The sequence below is a fragment of the Dromiciops gliroides genome, chromosome 2 (assembly GCF_019393635.1).
Source record: "Dromiciops gliroides isolate mDroGli1 chromosome 2, mDroGli1.pri, whole genome shotgun sequence".
NCBI classification, from domain to species: Eukaryota; Metazoa; Chordata; class Mammalia; order Microbiotheria; family Microbiotheriidae; genus Dromiciops; species Dromiciops gliroides.
The window spans coordinates 527566751-527585509 of NC_057862.1; the positions used below are offsets into that span (position 1 = coordinate 527566751).

The 18759-nt window shown below is 39.2% G+C and overlaps 1 protein-coding gene across 6 annotated transcripts in view; it reads left to right on the top strand.

The window, feature by feature from the left end:
- Positions 1-18759, top strand: part of UNC5D (unc-5 netrin receptor D) — an 821905-nt gene that overhangs the window by 725311 nt on the left and 77835 nt on the right. For all 6 annotated transcript variants that reach the window (XM_043988293.1, XM_043988296.1, XM_043988295.1 and 3 more), the window contains one exon: positions 1280-1364. In XM_043988293.1, the coding sequence (XP_043844228.1) occupies positions 1280-1364 (85 nt within the window). The remainder of the gene's footprint in view (positions 1-1279; positions 1365-18759) is intronic.

Here is an 18759-nt window from a genome sequence, read left to right on the forward strand (position 1 = left end):
AAAATAGTAAAGAAAATGAGAATCTCTACCCTTCCCTTATACTTATTTCTTTGCTGGGGAGAAAAATCAAAATACTACATAATGTGGGGATTGGATTGTTTTTTTGTATGGATTATCCTGGCATTATATTATTTTGCATTATATTATATTGAGGCTCCTGGAGTTTTCCATTTTCCATTGAACTGGGTAGTAGTTAATGAGTAGGTACTTTTAATTCTTGGCTGAGGCTAAAGATTTGGCTTAAAGCATCCAAGAAAAGATAATGAAGGAACATACAAAATACTAAGTAAGTACTTAAGTAATGGTAGTAATCATTGCCCATACTTGTTTCTGTTGCCAAATCCAAGAGAATTCTTGTAGGATAAGCTTAGATATGAATTTTTAGAGAATACATAGCCTCTGGATGATACTTTGTAGGAGCCATGTATAGGTATGTGTATGCATGTTTTTTTGATGCTGATGACCACCCCTTTTTTTTTTTTGCAATGTTGTTGTTTTTTTTCCATTTGAAAGGCTTGATAGCCTTCCACTGAATATACAAATGAAGTGTTTCTTGCTAGTACCCCCATCGTAATATTTCCTTAAATTAGATGACCATTTTTGCACAGTTTTTAGCAAAGCTTTTATGGTTTTGTCACAGATCAAACTCTTGGCTATTTTAGCTGAAGAATTCAAAAATTGAATGGATATAGAGCTTCCTATAGGCAGAATTCTTGAGCAATATTCATGGAGACTAAAGAACTGATTCATTCCCCAGCTTGGTATGTTCTTTGATACATAGCCGAGTGCAAATTTGTCAAACATGCAATCACAGGCAACACTGTGGCCTACAACAACTCCAGAGTGTAGGGAGAACCAGATTAAAATGGAATTAAGAAATATTTAACACAATAGGTTAAAAAAAACAACAGAACATAGATAATATTAATATATGGTTTTCTAAATCAACATGCATCCAGCATTAATCCTTATGTACAGTTAATGAGCCTATTTCTTTTTGTGGCTTTATAACAATTCTTATAAAAAGAAGTCAATATAACTATTTGGTTTCAAAAGAAGTCTTATCTTTTAATTTTTTAAAAGCTTTTCCCTTCCCGTGTGACTTTTTCGTAATATTTTCTCCTGGTAGTACAGACCTTTGTGTACATTTACAAAGTTCTTATATATGATGGACATTGATCGTTGTTGTTGTTTTTTTATTTGGACACCAGCAACATGTCAACAAATGTTGGTATAACTTATAGACCTGGAAATAAACTTTTGCCTTGTTCTATTTTAGGGGTGAGTTTACTCATACCACATGGAGCTATCCCTGAAGAGAATTCTTGGGAGATTTATATGTCCATCAACCAAGGTGAAGCCAGGTGAGAGATAAATAAGATATGATGGCAATGACATATACAATAGGGAGTAGATATTCCCTGCTAGGGAATCCGAAATGATTCAAAGAATAGGACAGAGGGGGTGGCTGTAGGTGAGGGTGCTTATGAAGTTCTTCTCATTATTGTGGAGGGAAGAGCAATCTCTAGAGGCTATAGGATATCCGAGGAAAGTGCAGAGATGTAGAACTTCCCATCTGTGATTATGGGTGAAGATCACCACTGGCTTAAGGGCAAGGTACTCAGGTAGAGCAAATGAATTGATGCATTTTGTTTCAAGCAGATCATTGAGACTAAAACCAATTATTTCATATCTTTCAAAAGAGAAGAGACAGAGACAGAGAAAAGACAGAGAGACAGACAAATATATACAGACACAGATGAAGAGACAGAGTGACAGAAACAGAAAGACACAGAGATCAACAGGGATAGAGAGTAATAGAGAAAGACAGACAGAAGGAGGCAGACACAGAGACAGACAGAAACAGAACACAGTGATGGAGAAACAAAGACACAGACCACAGACATATAGAGGCACAGACATAGAGACAGAGCAAGAGACAAACGGAAACAGAGACACAGAGAGAAAAAGAGATACAGTGACAAAAAAAAGAGGGAGATAGTGATGGAGGGAGAGAGAGAGAGAGAGAGAGAGAGAGAGAAGAGGATTGTTTCTCATTTCTCCCCTAAAGCCAAAGGAAGTCAAAGACAGAGTGGAAACACTGAAATGATAGGTACTACAGAAATACATCAAATGATTAACTTCTGCCACCCTTCAAGGTCAGCAAGAGAGTTTGCTATAGGCTGGAAGAAACACTGATCCAGCCTCTTTCACTCACTAGATAAATTCAGTTCCAAGCTTTAAGCTTTAAGCTTTCAGTTGTGGTAAATTCCAACAGCAATTAGGAGAACAAATACAAATCTTGTCCGATGCCATTTTAATGAAGGGGTGGGTTATTTTCTTTCTGCAATTATAATATTTGTGGAGACATTGCCTTTTTCTCCACACAAGATGAACTAAATTCCTCTTTAGAAAGCAATTTCTCTCATAAACTGGATATGTACCCCTGGCATTCTTAGTCATAGCATCTTGGTTATTTTAGAATAGACTTTTTTTTTTATTATTGTTAGGAAAGAGCCCATGAAGGAAAAACACTTGAAGGAAAAACAGCCAGAGAAACAGATGGTTTTAACAGATTTTGATAGCTGTGCCCATAAAAGAATTTGTTGGTTCCCAATGGTTTTAACTTTCTGCACGACAGGGATTGTGAGGGATTGAGAGAAAGGCTCTACCAGTCAGTTGTTGCTGAGGCTGTTATGGGTTTTTTCGGTATGCTATACTAAGTTGGGCTCTCATGTTATTTCCTTAGGTCAGCAGAGCTAGATTCTTCACTCGGGCGCCTGAAAAAGGTGGTGGTGTCTTATAATCTCCATTTGACAGATGGGAGAAACTGAGGCTCAGAGAGGTTTTGCTCAAAATCTCAGATAAGTCAGTTTACCAGACTTGAAAATAGGAATTCCCTGGGTGGGAAATCACCTCACATTCATTGTCACAGTTATTTTACATCAAAATTATCCCTATGTAAGAATACAATCATAGTCAATTATGTTTATGCTTCCAGACTCATCATCTTGCAATTGTTTGTTTGCACATCTCATTGGGAAACAAGAATAAGGCAGAATCCTGAGCCTTCCTCATCAAATTCACCTGTACCACCTTGCTTTGACTCTACCCCTTAGCAACCCCTTTCCCTTTACTCCAATCTAAAGAGCCTACATTTAGCTTTCTCCTTTCAATACCATCACACACAGCCCTCTACCCTCTCATGTATCTCAACATACTTCCTATTTGCTAAGCCAAGTCCTTGCTTAGAATGGAAAGCTCTCCTCAATCCCTCTCTTTTTTTATTTTTTACAAGCCAGTCCTGTAGCCAGGTCATGGTAGCCATCCTTTGACAATCCATTGGCCATATACCAAATAGGATCACACAAAACATGATTCTGAAGCATAGGGAAACAGAATATCCTGAGATTTTCAAAGGAAAGGATTCACCAGAAGCAGGTGCACTGAAAGTCTAACTGGGCCTACTGTTAGCACCTTACAGAAAACCTTCAGCTCTGTGAGCTCTTGTTTAATCACCATGCTTATTCACCTATCTCTAGCCCTGGAAGAGGCTGGAATTTACTTATTGAACAGGAGGTTTCATTACTGCTCACTCTGAAGTGAGCAGGCAAAAGGACTTGCTTGTCCTAGAAGTTAGATCTGTGAACTATACCCTTTTCCATCTATTACACCAAGAAAGTAAAATTAAGTTGCAGAGAGCATGCATCCTTCTTCAGTTTCCTGAAAGCTTCCTAGATATGCTCTATAGCTACTAAAGAAAGACCAGTCCCTGGGGAAAATGCCATTTAGTTTCCTTAACGAATCTGTAGTCTTTTCTGAGTAGTTCTAAACCACAGACAAATGAGTAAGCCCTGCATATGCCTCTCTGCCACCTTGCTGAAGGCCGTATCCTATTTTCTTTTCTCCTGCCCCTGCCAGAAGTTGTTGAGGTTTGAGATCATGTGTGTGTTCCTATAACTAAGCACAGGGTGTAGATAAAAAGAAATGGCCATTTACATAGCAGCTCAGTGTCATCTATGCTTTATGATGTCACTTGGAAACCCATTTTCATACTGAACTCTATCATAGAACTGAGTTCTATCATTCTGAGCTGGTGCTCAAATAAGACCCATTTTCTTTAAATTCTGCTGAGCTGACAACAGCACTGATCTATTTCTCTCATCTTCGCCTTAGGGCTACAAGAATCCAGCCCTACTCACTACTGCCCCTCCTCCCCCCTTTAACTCTGTAGGTATGGGAATTAGATTGACTGGGCCCTCTATCTCCACCACATTTAAAAAATACAGTAGGATTCTCCAAACAATATTCTTATGCTATAATTAAATGAGTGTCTATTCAACTCTTCTTTTTAGGATTCATTTTTCAGTTTACTTCTATTGCCCTTTTTGTAAGTTATTATCACCAGTGTTGTAGAGTAGTCATAATACTGGGATTATACTAGGTATAAATGAGCCAAACCCTGAACCAGATTCTTAGAGATATGATGGTGCTGTGTACTGAGTATAAATGAGCCAAGCCCAGATTGAACCAGATTCTTAGAGACTTGGTGGTGTTGTGGTAATCAAACAGCTAAAACAGTCCCTTAGATTTAACCACTTTCAGATGCCGTGACATTTTTTTTTAAGTGAGGCTATTAATGTAACTGAATTTAATGTGAATTTCTCAGGGTCTCCTATGTGCATTCCTGGTAGACCTATAAGAGAACACTCTGTTTCTTGCCTAATATCATAATTGGTGGTTTTGTTTCTTTTTTTTTTTTTTGGTGAGGCAATTGGGGTTAAGTGACTTGCCCAGGGTCACACAGCCAGTAAGTGTTAAGTGCCTGAGGTCAGATTTGAACTCAGGTCCTCCTGACTCCAGGGCCAGTGCTCTATCCACTTCGCCATCCAGCTGCCCCTCTTTGTTTGTTTTTTAAATTTTTTGAAACAGCTCTCCTTCCCCTCTTCAACATTTCTTTCTCTGTTTATTCTCAAATTTGTACAGTTAACAGTGATGAATACGCCCTCATGCTCCTCCAGAAGTCTGGTCCCTTGGCTAATTTACAACCATTAGGAAAGAGCCTGTGTTAATAGAGAGATTTGGAGTATCATGGTTTTACATATGGTCTTTTTAAAAAAAAAACAAAAAACTTTTATTTAATCTTCTTTAGAGGTTAAAAGTGGAGGAAACATTAAGGGAGAGAGATGTGCTTACAACTTTTTTAAGCTATATCTTAATTTTGATGAAGAAGCATCTACCATGGTCCTTGAGGGACACATAGGGCAATGTTAGGCTACCCCCAAAAGGCAGTTAGGAACTTTCTTTCTTTTTTTTTTTCCAGGAGCTGGAAATGATTTTATTTTCTGTAAGAAATACTGCATAAACACAACAGTGATATTATTGTTCTTCATACTACCAGATCTGTGTATGAGGGCAACATTAGCATTTGATGAAATTTTTGCAACCTAGGAAAACATTTCGAACCAAAGAGACTTTTAAGACTTCTTCTTGGGGGCAGCTAGGTGGCACAGTGGATAAGGCACCTGCCCTGGATTCAGGAAGACCTGAGTTCAAATCTGACCTCAGACACTTGACACTTACTAGCTGTGTGACCCTGGACAAGTCACTTAACCCCCAAATGCCCCACCCCAAAAAATAAATAAATAAAAGATTTCTTCCTCACTCCCTCCCTTACAGTTAGAATGTACTCATTAGTTAGGAACTTTCTTAGTGGCCCAGGGTGTTGGGGTGATAGGAAATGGAACTAAATGCAAACTACTTTTGAATATAGTAAGTTCCACTCTCATGTTCAGCTTTGATTAATCCAGTGAAGGCCTTCAAGTGGAGGTTGATTGACCCCTCTCAGGTAAATTGTAGAGGCAAGTCTCAGTTACATATGGTTTGTAAGAGTGATGATTACATCCAGTAATATGAATAAATGACTGTCACAGAAGCAAAAAATAATTATTCTATGTATCTTATAGCCTAAACATTTTGGGGGGGACGGGGCAATGAAGGTTAAGTGACTTACCCAGGGTCACACACCCTTCTAGATAACATCTTAGATCTTGCATTTTCATGATACTTTCCAAGTGGCTAATACATTAGCTGCTCACATAATGATAAACTGGAAAATGTTCAGAGGAGAGTAACCAGGATAGGGAAGGACCTCATGTCCATGTTTAAGGCTTATTGTTTGAAGGAACTTGGATATTTGTCTTGGAGAAGAGCTTTTGACTTGAAAAGGGGTTAGATTTTTCTATTTGGCCCCACAGGGCAGAACTTGGAATAATGTAAAAGTTACACAGAGATATATTCTTGAGGACAGGAAAAATAAACTAATTTCTTCTAACAAGTAGAGATAGACAAAAGTGGAATGAACTGCCTTAGAAGGTAATGGTTGGCTTCCGATTGCAAGAGATTGAGAAAAGCAAAAGCTGGGTAGACAATAGTTAGGGAGATTGTGGGGACTGGGGAGTCTTTTGGAAGTAGGAATTAGGATACATAGTTGATAATGCCCTCTATCATTGAAACTATATGAGATTCTGATTATGTGGCTCTGTTAAGGGCTAAAATTCTAGCTAAACTGTCTAAAATATCTAAAATTCTAGCTAAACTGTCTAAAATATCTAATGAGTGGTCGCCAATAAATTATAAGCTTTAGCAAGAGTTAGACTTTTAAGCATTTATTAAGGAGAATAAGAATTTGGTAAAGAGAGAGAGAAAGGCCTAGATTCCTATCTATTAAAGGGAGAGCACATTTCTAGCTCCGCTCTCCACCAGAGTCCAAAGGAAAGAGTGTAAGACCGAGCGCCAGTCTCTTCCTTCCTCCTCCCACTAGCCCGCGTCACTTCCTGATGCCAAAGAAAAGACTCCTGGTCTTGCCCTCAAAGACCTTCGCTTCATGGGCGGAACTCTTCTACAGTAAGTCTCCAGCAGGTGGCGTCATTCCAATCGTTACAGCTCCTATCCAGAAGTTATTAGGGAGTCTCAACAGCATCCTATCAGCACTGATTTTACTTGGTAGATGCCTTGAGTACAGTGTCTGTATCTTATCTTAACACTATCTTACCAGTACCTGGTATAATACTCTGAACATTGTGGTTCTTAATAAATGTTTGTGGATAGTGATAATCAAGGCTCTTAGAGAGAGACTATTATCGAACATCTGTCTTTAGGGTTCTCAACATAGTAATGGCCTTGACTATCTTCAGACTACTAAGAACCAGGGAACCAATCATTCCAAAACTCAAGAATGGGGATGATATATTTTATATCTATCTATCTATCTATCTATCTATCTATCTATCTATCTATCTATTGTTTTTAGTCAATGTGGTTTTTCCACTTGAAATAATTTATGGAGAAGTAGGGCCAAAGGAGAAGTGGCTAGAGTTTTCAGAGAAACATATTTAACTTAGGTGTAGGAGAACAATATCAACCACAAAAACTGTTAATAATTATTGCTATCCCAAAGTGGAATGGGCTGACAAAAGAGGTAGTGAGTAGACTTCTCCTTAGTAGAAAGTCTTCTGGCAAAGGTGACTACTTATTGATGATGGTGTAAAGAGGATTCCAGTAAGGTATAGGATTGAAGTCCTTTGCAACTCTGGGATTCTGGGATTCTTTGGTTCACTTAGTAAATAAAAGTAGAGTTCAAAAGGTAAATCACCAGCCCAAAGAAGTCCCATCCCATACAACTAGACATTACTAATTATCACCCTGGATTTTATATTACTTTTCCTCATACAAACCCAAGTGTGCTGCCAAATTGTAACATCTGTTAGTAAGATACTAAGAAGTATTTTCTGTAAGCAATAATCCACCTTCACCAGTTCATTTATTCCTCTTCATAATCATTCTCCTCCAAAATACACTGCCAAAGTCCATCCTAGAGTAGAGATGGATGGTGGTCGCAAAAGATCCAGAATCTCAGTGTTGGAAGGACCACAGAGATCATCTATTCAAACAATATCTAATTGATAATCCCCTCATCCTTGAGAAATAATCATGTATTCACTCAATGAAACCTTCAGCAATGCAAAACCAACTATTTCTCTAGGTGGCCCATTCCACTCAGGGGCAGATCAAATTGTTAGGAAGATTTTTCCTTATATTGAGCAATCCTCAAGTACTCCTAGATTTGTTCTCTGTGGCCAAGTAGAGCAAACCTAATCCCATTTTGGCATGATAAACTTTCAAGGACATTGGTTGCATATGCTTGGGGAAGTCCTTTTTTTTTGTTTTTGTAAAAACAAAATAAGCCTCTAGCCCCACTCCCCATATATATTTACAATCTTCTCCTCAGGGCTGCAGATGGGGTGGACCATCAGCTCATACTTGTCTGCCTTCTTTCCTCAGCTTGCTCCTTGGTCTTATCATAGAAGATAAGATAGTTTGAACAGTTGGGATCCTGCATTCACAATGAATATGAGTCTTAATGACATGACAGGAATAGAAACTCTAGAGGTCTCAGCCCTGAGGGAAGACAATGATATGAAATCATTATTGCTGAAAGAGCCTTCTGCTTAGATGCTCATGGGTTCTTCCTGGATAGCAATCATTAGGCGACCAACTAAATGTCAGACTGTGCCTCTTTAAAAAGGAGCCCCTCTGGAGGGGAGGAAAGCAGTAGGGATAGTTTCTAATGCTAGTAAGATGACTGAAAAAATGCCAGTCTCTGAGATATTTCCCAAATTTGATTTGAAGGGTTTTACTTCTCTCTCTCTCTCTCTCTCTCTCTCTCTCTCTCTCTCTCTCTCTCTCTCTCTCTCTCTCTCTCTCTCTCTTTCTCCCAGGCATATTTGCAAAATTTCGCATATTCTATTCCCATTCCCATGACAGGCTTTTGATGAAAAATTAAGATAAATCTAAGGAAGGGATTAAAAAAAAAACCCTAACTTCCAGTATAGTGATTCTATGTAGATTCAATAAGATAACTTAGTGAAATGCAGATTGTGTACATTCCCTAATCCTGCTCTCCATCCTTTTCCTACAACTTCAGTAAAAGAGTGTAGTGAACTGGACCAGAAAATTATTGTTAAGAAGCTTTCTTCTGAGAAGCAATAACATGAAACCAAAGACAAACATGCATTTCTTTTTCCAATTACACTGTTGTATGGATATTTCTCCCCAAATTTTTGTGCTGGAAACTGAAGTGTCAAAAACAGTCTTATTGAAAAGGCATGCATGAATATGTGTATGTTGGTTTCAGCCCCCTCCCACATGGGATCTTGAGCCTCTTTCCTCTTCTGTTTCTTGACAGGATAGGATCTGGGGCTGGGTGATTCTCATTTTCTGCATATACCAAAGGAAGGGATTACCCTATATGATCTCTGAGGCCTCTTCTGGCTTTATATTCTATAATAAAAGAAGAAAGTCTACTGTAGAGAAGTAAGGGTGCTAGTTTCATGAGACCTTGACAATGTTTTGTAGATTTAGAGGGTAGAGTTGATTTAAGGCAGGAAGCTTGGCATCGTGAAATGATATCATTTAGATAATTAGAGAGAAGGAGGATGGAGGTGAAGGGAGAGAGGTCAGTATCCAGCTTAGTAAAGGATAAGTGGTAAAATAAAAGAAACCCCATGCAAAATCATCTTCTTTTTTTTTTTCTTTTTGTTTTTTTGAGGGGCAATTGGGGTTAAGTGACTTGCCCAGGGTCACACAGCTAGTAAGTGTTAAGTGTCTGAGGCCGGATTTGAACTCAGGTACTCCTGAATCCAGGGCCGGTGCTCTATCCACTGTGCCATCTAGCTGCCCCCAAAATCGTCTTCTTATGGCAAAATTTAAAGAGTCCAGTTCTATGGCATTACCACGTTGCATCTTTTCACAAAGATGGACTTTTTCTCACATCCCCTTAGCCTGGCCTCCTAAAGAAAGACAATTTAACTTTTAAGGTCAGGAAGCAGCATGGATTGGGCCTTTGTTCATAAAAAGCACTACTGTGTAGTAAGGAAGAGGTTTGAGTCAATTCAGGAAGCCTTTATTAGCCAGCTATATGATGATTCAGGAGATTGGACCCTCTTCCTATTCCTCTTCCTTCACAAACTACATGGATCCTCTCCCAATGCTAAGAGCTAGAAGTCAGGTTCCATTTTTTCTAAGAATGCTGACACAAGAATTCCAACATTTACCCCACCACTGTAGCTTAGAGAAGTCCCCCAAGGCACCCAATCACCATAGACACAGTCCAACACAGGATGACAGTTTCTTACCATTCCTTCCCTATCCCTTTGTGGTGTCATAGAGAGACATATAATCAAAAGGTCAGGCCCTTATATATTGCATTACTTTGGACAAGTCTCTTCAATTCTCTGACCCTCAGTTTCTTTCTCTGTAAATAAGGACACTAGTACCTGCCCTCTCTACCCTATATGCTATTGTGAAGAAAGCCCTTCATAAATCTTAAAGTGTTATATAAACAAAAAGGACAGGACTTCTTGTTAAAGGATCTGGTTTCAAGTCATGCGTTCAATACAATGTAACCCCAGAGAAGTCATTAACCAAATAAATTACTGAATAATTATCTGCAGGGATAGCGGGTGGGGGGGGCGGGGGTTTCTATACCTCGGACTTATGAAATCACAGTTCTGTTTTTATTATAAGTGTGTGGACATACATGTATATGTATACATATGTATTTTATACATATGCATTGTTTATATATACATAAATATATATTGTATACATACATACACACACAAAATGACATTTACAATCCTTATCCTTCTGACATCTGAAATCTCTGGAGGGAAGAAAACAGGCTTTGATCAGAAGCTGCTTTGTTTATTGCCTAAATCTCAAACACACACCCCTTCCCCCAGCCCTGCTTTCTGGCAAGACTTTCCAGTTAGAACTTCTCTCTATTCTCCCCTTACCCTCAAACCTATTGGAAAGAGAGTAGCTCCTTCTCAACAAAAACTTTATGTCACTTCTCAAACTCAATGTTGATATTATTTAATTAAAGTTTTGCTAAAAGGACTGGTGAAATGGTGTCTAAGGAGAGTGTTCTGAGAGTAATAACAGCAACCCAAATATTTGATAAGCATGAAGACCCTCAGGTTTTGGAATATAGCTTCTCTTTATGATCAAGGAGCACACATTGGCCACTGACCTACAAATTGAAAGGTAGAAAGTATCATTTATTCATTCAGCAAGTATTTTTACTAGGTACCTACTGTGATGATTAAAAAAAGTATGAGAGATATAGTTTCTGGGTAATTTAATAACTTTATTAATAGGCTGACAGATTATTGATAAAAGGATGGTTATTTTGCCCTATCTCTTAGACCAAAAACTCTTGATGGCAATGGGGTCTCAGTTTATATATGCTTCTTACTGTAACAAGTGCATTATATTGCAATCATATCTAGTTGATTGACATGATTTGGAGGTGTATTATATTAAAATGAAGTCAGGGATACATGACTCAGGTCACTCAAATCCTGGTTTTCTCATCAGAGAAATAAATGTAAGACCCTCCCACCCAAGAGGATCAAAGCACAATAGTTTCCACCTAGCTGTGGTTCATTTCATCAGTAAAGGCCTTCAGCTATCTAGAAAAAGGGACCAGTCACCACCCAAGACCTTTGTAAGCTTGGGTCGGGTTTGACCCAGAGGAATCTTACTTTTTTTTTTGGTTTTTTTTTGGTGGGGCAATGGGGGTTAAGTGACTTGCCCAGGGTCACACAGCTAGTAAGTGTCAAGTGTCTGAGGCCGGATTTGAACTCAGGTCCTCCTGACTCCAGGGCCGGTGCTTTATCCTCTGCGCCACCTAGCTGCCCCGGAATCTTACTTTTAAAGAGAACTTGCCTTTGGAGTGAAGGGAGGGGTGTAGAGAAAGGACTAAGAATGAGAGAACACTAGGTCTCCCAAGATATCAATGATTAATAATTATTTCTTATACTACTATCTGCCAGAGACTATCAGATATTGGGGATGTAGGAAATATATAAAATAGCTCTGCCCTTTGGAAGCTTATACTCTAAGGAGAGAAACCATATAAACATACAAATATAAGATTTATTTAAAATTTTAGCAAGGATGGTACTAACAACTGGATGGATCAGCAAAGCATTTATGTAGGCAGTGGCATTTGAGAGCTGGGGTTTCTAACAGGCAGAAGTGAGGAGAACTGAGGTACAAAGTTAGTTACAAGTCCGAGACCTGATATGCAATGTGATAAAACCCAGAAATATTTCTATTTCTGAAAAAGAAAATGACATTGCAAAAGTCTCCTGAATTTAGGTAGAGTCTAGTGAAGGAGCATAGAATTCACTTAAGTCTGACATTTACTGCTTTACTGATAAAAATGTGCATGGAGATTTATGACCTTGTAAATCTTAGACCTAGTCCATTAATAATTTGGGGGTATTTTACTATTTTTAAAATTACTACAAATTTTTAAAAAATACTATAAAATCAGTTTTTTCTTTGATTTAAAAAAAATTCAATGAGTGACATAAATGCCTTATAATCTATGGAAAGTAAACTAATTTGCAAGCTTGTGTTCAGTTGTATACAACTCTTCCTGATCCTAATTGGGATCAGTACTGGAGTGGTTTGGCATTTCCTTCTGCAGCTCACTTTACAGATGAGGAACTGAGGCAAACAGTGTTAAGTGACTTGCTCAGGGTTACACAGCTAGTGTAAATTTGAGGGCAGATTTGAACTCAGGCAGAAGAGTTTCTGGTTCCAAGCCAAGTACTCTATCCATGGCACCACATAACTACACAATTTACAAGCTGTCCTTCCTCAATTTACCAATGTTTCTCTCTCCCACATGTATAGATCCTGCCAAGTAGAATAATCATCTGCTCAAAACAGACTCACTATCAGTGTCCTTCCTGAATGAAATTTCCATAAAACAAAAGGAATAAAGGCAGAATTGATCTGCCCTTTCATGAGTTCACTCACTGCATCCTTTCCTTTAAGTCTGTCTTTATTTCTTGTGATTCTCTCAGGCGTGAGTCAGTGAGTAAGTTCCTAAATTATTATGCACGTCATTGGATCTATTTCATGGGCCAGAATGATGGATTCCAGGTGGGCTCATGATTAGATCAGGACAGCGAGGCCAGTTCTCTGCATGCAAAATGACCAGTGTTGGCTGAGAAAATGTTTTTTCCTAATTTTGACAATTTGCAGGGATTGCAGGCAGGTCAATACAATTTCAGTGATTGGTATGCAGGGGAAAGAGCCTTATAAAAGCTGGGATCAAATTCCAACACTCCCTTTTACTGCCTTTGTGGCTATGGGCAAATCGCTTTCCCTATCCGGCCTCAGTTTACTGATATATCAAATGAGGGCCATTGGACTAAAAGATGTCTAAGATCTCCAGCAGCTCTAAACACTTTGAAGAGCAAAGACTATCAAAATGAATATATCTCTTTTCCCACAAGCCGATCCATTGTCCAGCCTTGTCCAGGCATCTGGGTTCTCTTGGAGGCTCTGTAAATGAGACGTACATAATTTTGAATCTTTTCATTCTCATTGTCTGATGGGTAGGATAGGAATGATAATGCATGTGTGTACCCACCCGTCAGATGACAGGAAGTTGGTTTCCAATTATGACTCCAGTTTTCTGTGGTCCCCAGAAGAAAAGTATCCTCCTAAACAGCAAACAAAGACCTGTTGCAGTTAGAGGGAAGAGAGTAAATTGCTCCCATTTGGGAAATGCATTAATTCTTCCTGGCTACCCGGTGCTGTTCAGTGTAATGGAAGAGACAATTTACTAAATGGTATCTTAATGGTGGGGAAGGGTTAATGCACTTTTGTAACTCTGCCATCCTTTCCCCCAGTAGAATTGGGTCCCATTATTTTACCAAGTTATCCTGGCATAATATCATTACAAAAAATATAATAATTACAAAGGGGGATAAAAGGACATTTAGATCTTCTCAAACCAAGGATCTATGTTATTTTGAAGTGAACTTTACTCCTCCCACACTCTCAAACTCTCTTTTTATTATCTCCACCCCCACCACCCCCACCTCCAGGTAGGGGGAACCAAATACAAATTGCTGTCATTTTCATCAAAGCACATTTAAAGCCCCAGTGGCTCACAATGTGGAAGTGATTAGAGTGGCCCAAATGAGGCTTTAATTAAAGATGCAATTGACAAGATAACAATGGCTTGTGAGTGTTTGCTAATAGATCTGAATGGAAGGTGCATCTCTCTTCAATAAAAGGAAAGTCACTGGTAGACAAATTTGATTGCACATTGTAAAGGGGCCCCCAAATACTGTAATTATTTTTATTTTTATGTTTCATTTCTTTTATTGCCCATACTGAATAACTAGGCCTATGAAGATATTTAAGGGAGATTATCATTTCCACTCCAGATAATTACTGCTTAATAAAGGCCCTTTGAAAAAAGGCACACCTCAGCCTCACCTCTGGGTCTCCTTAGGAGACAGTGGCAGCATGACCCTCCTTGCTTCTATATTTTTACAATGAACCCAAGCTAACTCCCAATAAGTTTCCTACCCTCTTGCAAGGTATGTGTACATATGGAGTTTTATTTTAGAGATCAGACACAAATCAGAAATATTAAAGAGGAGAACTAGTGAACAGTGGAACTGATCTAGGTTAAATGAAATCAGACTCTCCTAGAGAATGCCTTTCCCTCCCTTTCTCCACCTCCCCCAAGACTGAGTTTTAGTTGTGCTCTTACTGGGGATGATGAGGGATGAAGAGCAGAATAAAAAGAAACCTCTAGGAGTTAAGAGCTCATAAGCACAAGACCCCTGTGCCCCTTCCTTTGTTCTCCTTCTTGTGTATTTGTAGATAGAGCCAAGAATTCATTGGTGTGGGTACTTCTTCCACCTGAGCCCATCATAGCCCCTCAGGGCCTTGTCATTCCATGCAATTCCTATTCATGGTTTCCCTTAAATCCTCCATAAAAGGATCAACTGAACATATTGGAGGCCTGCCTCAGGTTCCTTTAATATGGGGTTAGTTCATAGCAATAGAGAATTCAGAATGTCCATCTGTTGTCTCTCATTCTCACTAACACCTTTTCAGCTCGTAACTATTCAAAAGAACAAAACAAACAAAAACAACCCTAAGAACTTAGTAGAGAGAAAAGCTGCAAAAATCTGAGTGATTCATTGCTAGAGTCCAACCCCTCCCCCACCAGTTTATTTTCTCTCTCTTCTGCACTGGCTTATTTTCCAAGGGAAGTGTGATGATGCTTCAGTGACAAATACCGACTCTGACACTGCATGAAAGATGAGCTTTAAATTGTATCTAGGAAGTCATGATTTACACATGCTTTGGGATTCCTTTGATTTATTAATGGATAAATACCCTGCGAATGTGGGTATAAACTATGACCATTTTACATATGTAAATAATTTAATCTTTCAGTTTGACTTGACCCTGTATGTTTTCAACAGCATCTGATATTTCTTCCAAGTTTTCACCTCACTCTCTCTCCCTTCTCAGCTTCTACCTACCCTCCAAACCAGATAAACAGAGGCCAGGCTTGGGAAGAGTTAGGTCACTTAGCTCTGCATTATCTGAGACCCTGAATGGAAGAATGATAAAGCTTTAACTAAGGGCTTACATTGTGCTAATACAAAAGTGAGATGATCCTTACCAGCAAAGACCTTACATTCTTTTGTGTGTGTGTGTGTGTGTGTGTGTGTGTGTGTGTGATTTATTTATTTATTTTTTTTGCGGGGCAATGTGGATTAAGTGACTTGCCTAGGGTCACACAGCTAGTAATCGTCAAGTGTCTGAGGCCGGATTTGAACTCAGGTACTCCTGAATCCAGGGCTGGTGCTTTATCCACTGCACCACCTAGCTGCCCCAAAGACCTTACATTCTAAAGAGGCAACAACACATAAAGAGGAGCTAGAAAAAGAAATGGCAGAGGATGAGATGGATAGATGGTTTCATTGAAACAATGAACATGAAGCTGGACAGTCTGGGAGAGATAGTGGAGGTCAGAAGGGTCTGGTGTGCTGTTCTATGGTCCATGGGGTCACAAAGAGTAGGATATGAATGAACAAATGAACAAGAACAGAAAAAATGAGGTGAGGCTGTCTCCTTCCAAGTGATTAAGAGGCTTGTTCTGGAGCCAAGGGTCAAGAGTCAAGAGTCCCATTTATTATCATAAGGTAAAATCTCACTCACCTGTCAGAGCCTAGGATCCTAGAGACAGAGTGGGAGAAGATTGAAATGGGAGGGGGATGAGGCCATTTGTCTCCAAGCTGCTTCACTCTCTACTACTACTTCAACTCTCCAAAGCTGACCTTTCCCCTCCCCACCAAAAACACATACTTTCCCCTTTCTTTCTCCAAGAACTATAATGCAATCACTTTGGATATTGTTGAGGTATTACATTTATTATCTTTGAGACTTCCTAATACCTGTTGTGTTCCCCATTGGGATATAAACTCCTTGAGGACAGCAAGTCTTGCTTTTGTAATTGCAGTGTATTTAGCACAGTGCTTGATACATAGTAGTAAACTTATTAAATGGGACAACTAGGTGGAGCAGTGGATAGAGCTCCAGGCCTGCAGTCAGGAAGATCTGTCTAAAATATCTAATGAGTGGTCACCTATAAATTATAAGCTTTAGCAAGAGTTAGACTTTTAAGCATTTATTAAGGAGAATAAGAATTTGGTGAAAAGAGAGAAAAAGGCCTTGATTCATCTATCTATCAAAGGGAGAGTGCATTTTAGCTCCATTCTCCACAAGAGTCCTCACGAAAGAGCGTGAACCACACCTTCCTCAATCCCACAAGCCTCCTGGGAAAACTGGAAATGTCCTGTCCCTACACACACAGCTCCAAGCTAATTGGCTGATAGCTTTGATCAACAGTACCCACAAGCAAACTTCATGTCCTGACGCCAAGGACCTGACCGCATGGCTTGCCCTCAAATGCCTTCTCCTCATGGCAGAGCTTTCCTACAACTCTCCAGCAGGTGGTGTCATTCCAATCGTTACAAAATCGTTCCTCAGGCACTTACTAGCAGTGCAATTCATTTAACCCTACTTGCCTCGGTGTCCTCATGTGTAAAATGAGCTGGAGAAGGAACTGGCAAGCCACTCTGCTATCTTTGCCAAGAAAAACCCCAAATGGGGTCAAAAAGGGTCAGACATTACTGAAGCGACCGGACAATAAAAATGCACAATGTGTTACATCAGGAGCCACTTCCCACTGCCTTACACAATGTCCAGTTGTTATTGTTAAGTGATTCAGTATCTGTAAAGGCTCATGTCAAATTAAGGGAAGCAAATGCTCATTCCCTCTACCAGACTCTTTCCCTGATCCCATTCCATTTATCCTTTCTCCTCTTCAACATTCATCACCTCTTCCAAGAACAAATACATAAACAAATTAATAAATCCTCCTTCTTTAGGACTCAGATAGCTAAGTAAAAATTATGCTAACCTCATACGGAAGTCCTTAGGAAACTTCCATGAACAATAGCATCCTCAGAATCCAAGCAAATTGGACTGTTATTATAATGTGGGACAGTAGAAAGAATGCTAGATTTGAGTCAGAAAACAAGTTCAAATCCTGGTTCTGTCATTTCATACTGTGTGACCTCGGGTAAATCACTTAACTTTTGTAAGACTTTATCTCCTCTTCTATAAATGCAGGGTCTAGTCTTGCTAGCTTTAAATGAGATAGTATTTGTAAAGCACTCAGCAAGGTGCCTGGCCCATAGTAGGTGCTTAATCAATTCTTTTTACCTCCCTCCCACTTTCTCCTTTTCAGCTCTAAATCTATAGTCCTAAATGGTCCTATGTTGATGGGGCTTATTCAAATTCTCTAAATAGCACTCCTAAGCAAAGTAAATGTTCTGGTTCAGAAAATAAAAAAAAAAATAGGTGAACTAGAGAAAAATACTGGTAAGTTTAAAGGCAGTAGAAAAACAGCTAAAACTCAGTGTCTACTTTTGGATTCCTAGTGGGAGGATGGAATTGCTGTCTTTCTTGAGCTTCTCCCCATCCTCCCCCATACCCAGGTTTGTGACTAAGTACAACTCCCATCCAACTGCCTTTTTATGTTCATTCTATTAAAATATGATTTAATTACATATTGACCTGGGGTTTGACATTGTAAAATGATCATTAATTGCTTGTCTTAATTTCCTGAATGATCTGCTGAGTAAAGGTGATCAAACCAAAATTAATCTATAATATAGACGCTATAATATATAGGGAGGAAAGCAGGGAGGAGTAATTACCTTGTGCATCAGGGAAATAGCAATGGGGGCAAAACAAGTCTAGAATTTAGGAATTGACTCTTCTGCCTGGAGGAGATGACAGCTTAGGTGTTGAGCAGCAGTCTCCTGAATCTTCAGAGCAGGGGCAAAATCAACTCTGATGTCCTTCCAGATATGCCTTATTAAGCAGTTGCTTTCCTAAAGCCAACCCTGTATAAAGTCACATTTTTCACCATTACTACCCTGCAGAATGTGCCTGGACATACATAAATGTATCACATCACTTTCACAATAAAACTCAGTTCATCAATTCCTTGTCCTGCTTCATCCCCATTAGGACTGTCCTTAGGGAGAGGGGAAGTAGACAGTCTCCTTCCTATAAAGCATGTTTTGTTTTGTTTTATTTTTTAAAGTTTGAGCAAGGTTTTTTTCCCCTTCCCATCCTGAAATATGCCTCCCCTCATTGGCTCTATCATGGGGAATGAAATTTCTCTTATTACTCACCCCTATGGTTTAAGTTATCAGAAGTGGGATAAGAATAAGGATTAGACCTGTGGTTTAAATGAAATAGGGCATTCCCTTACCTGGGAGCTAC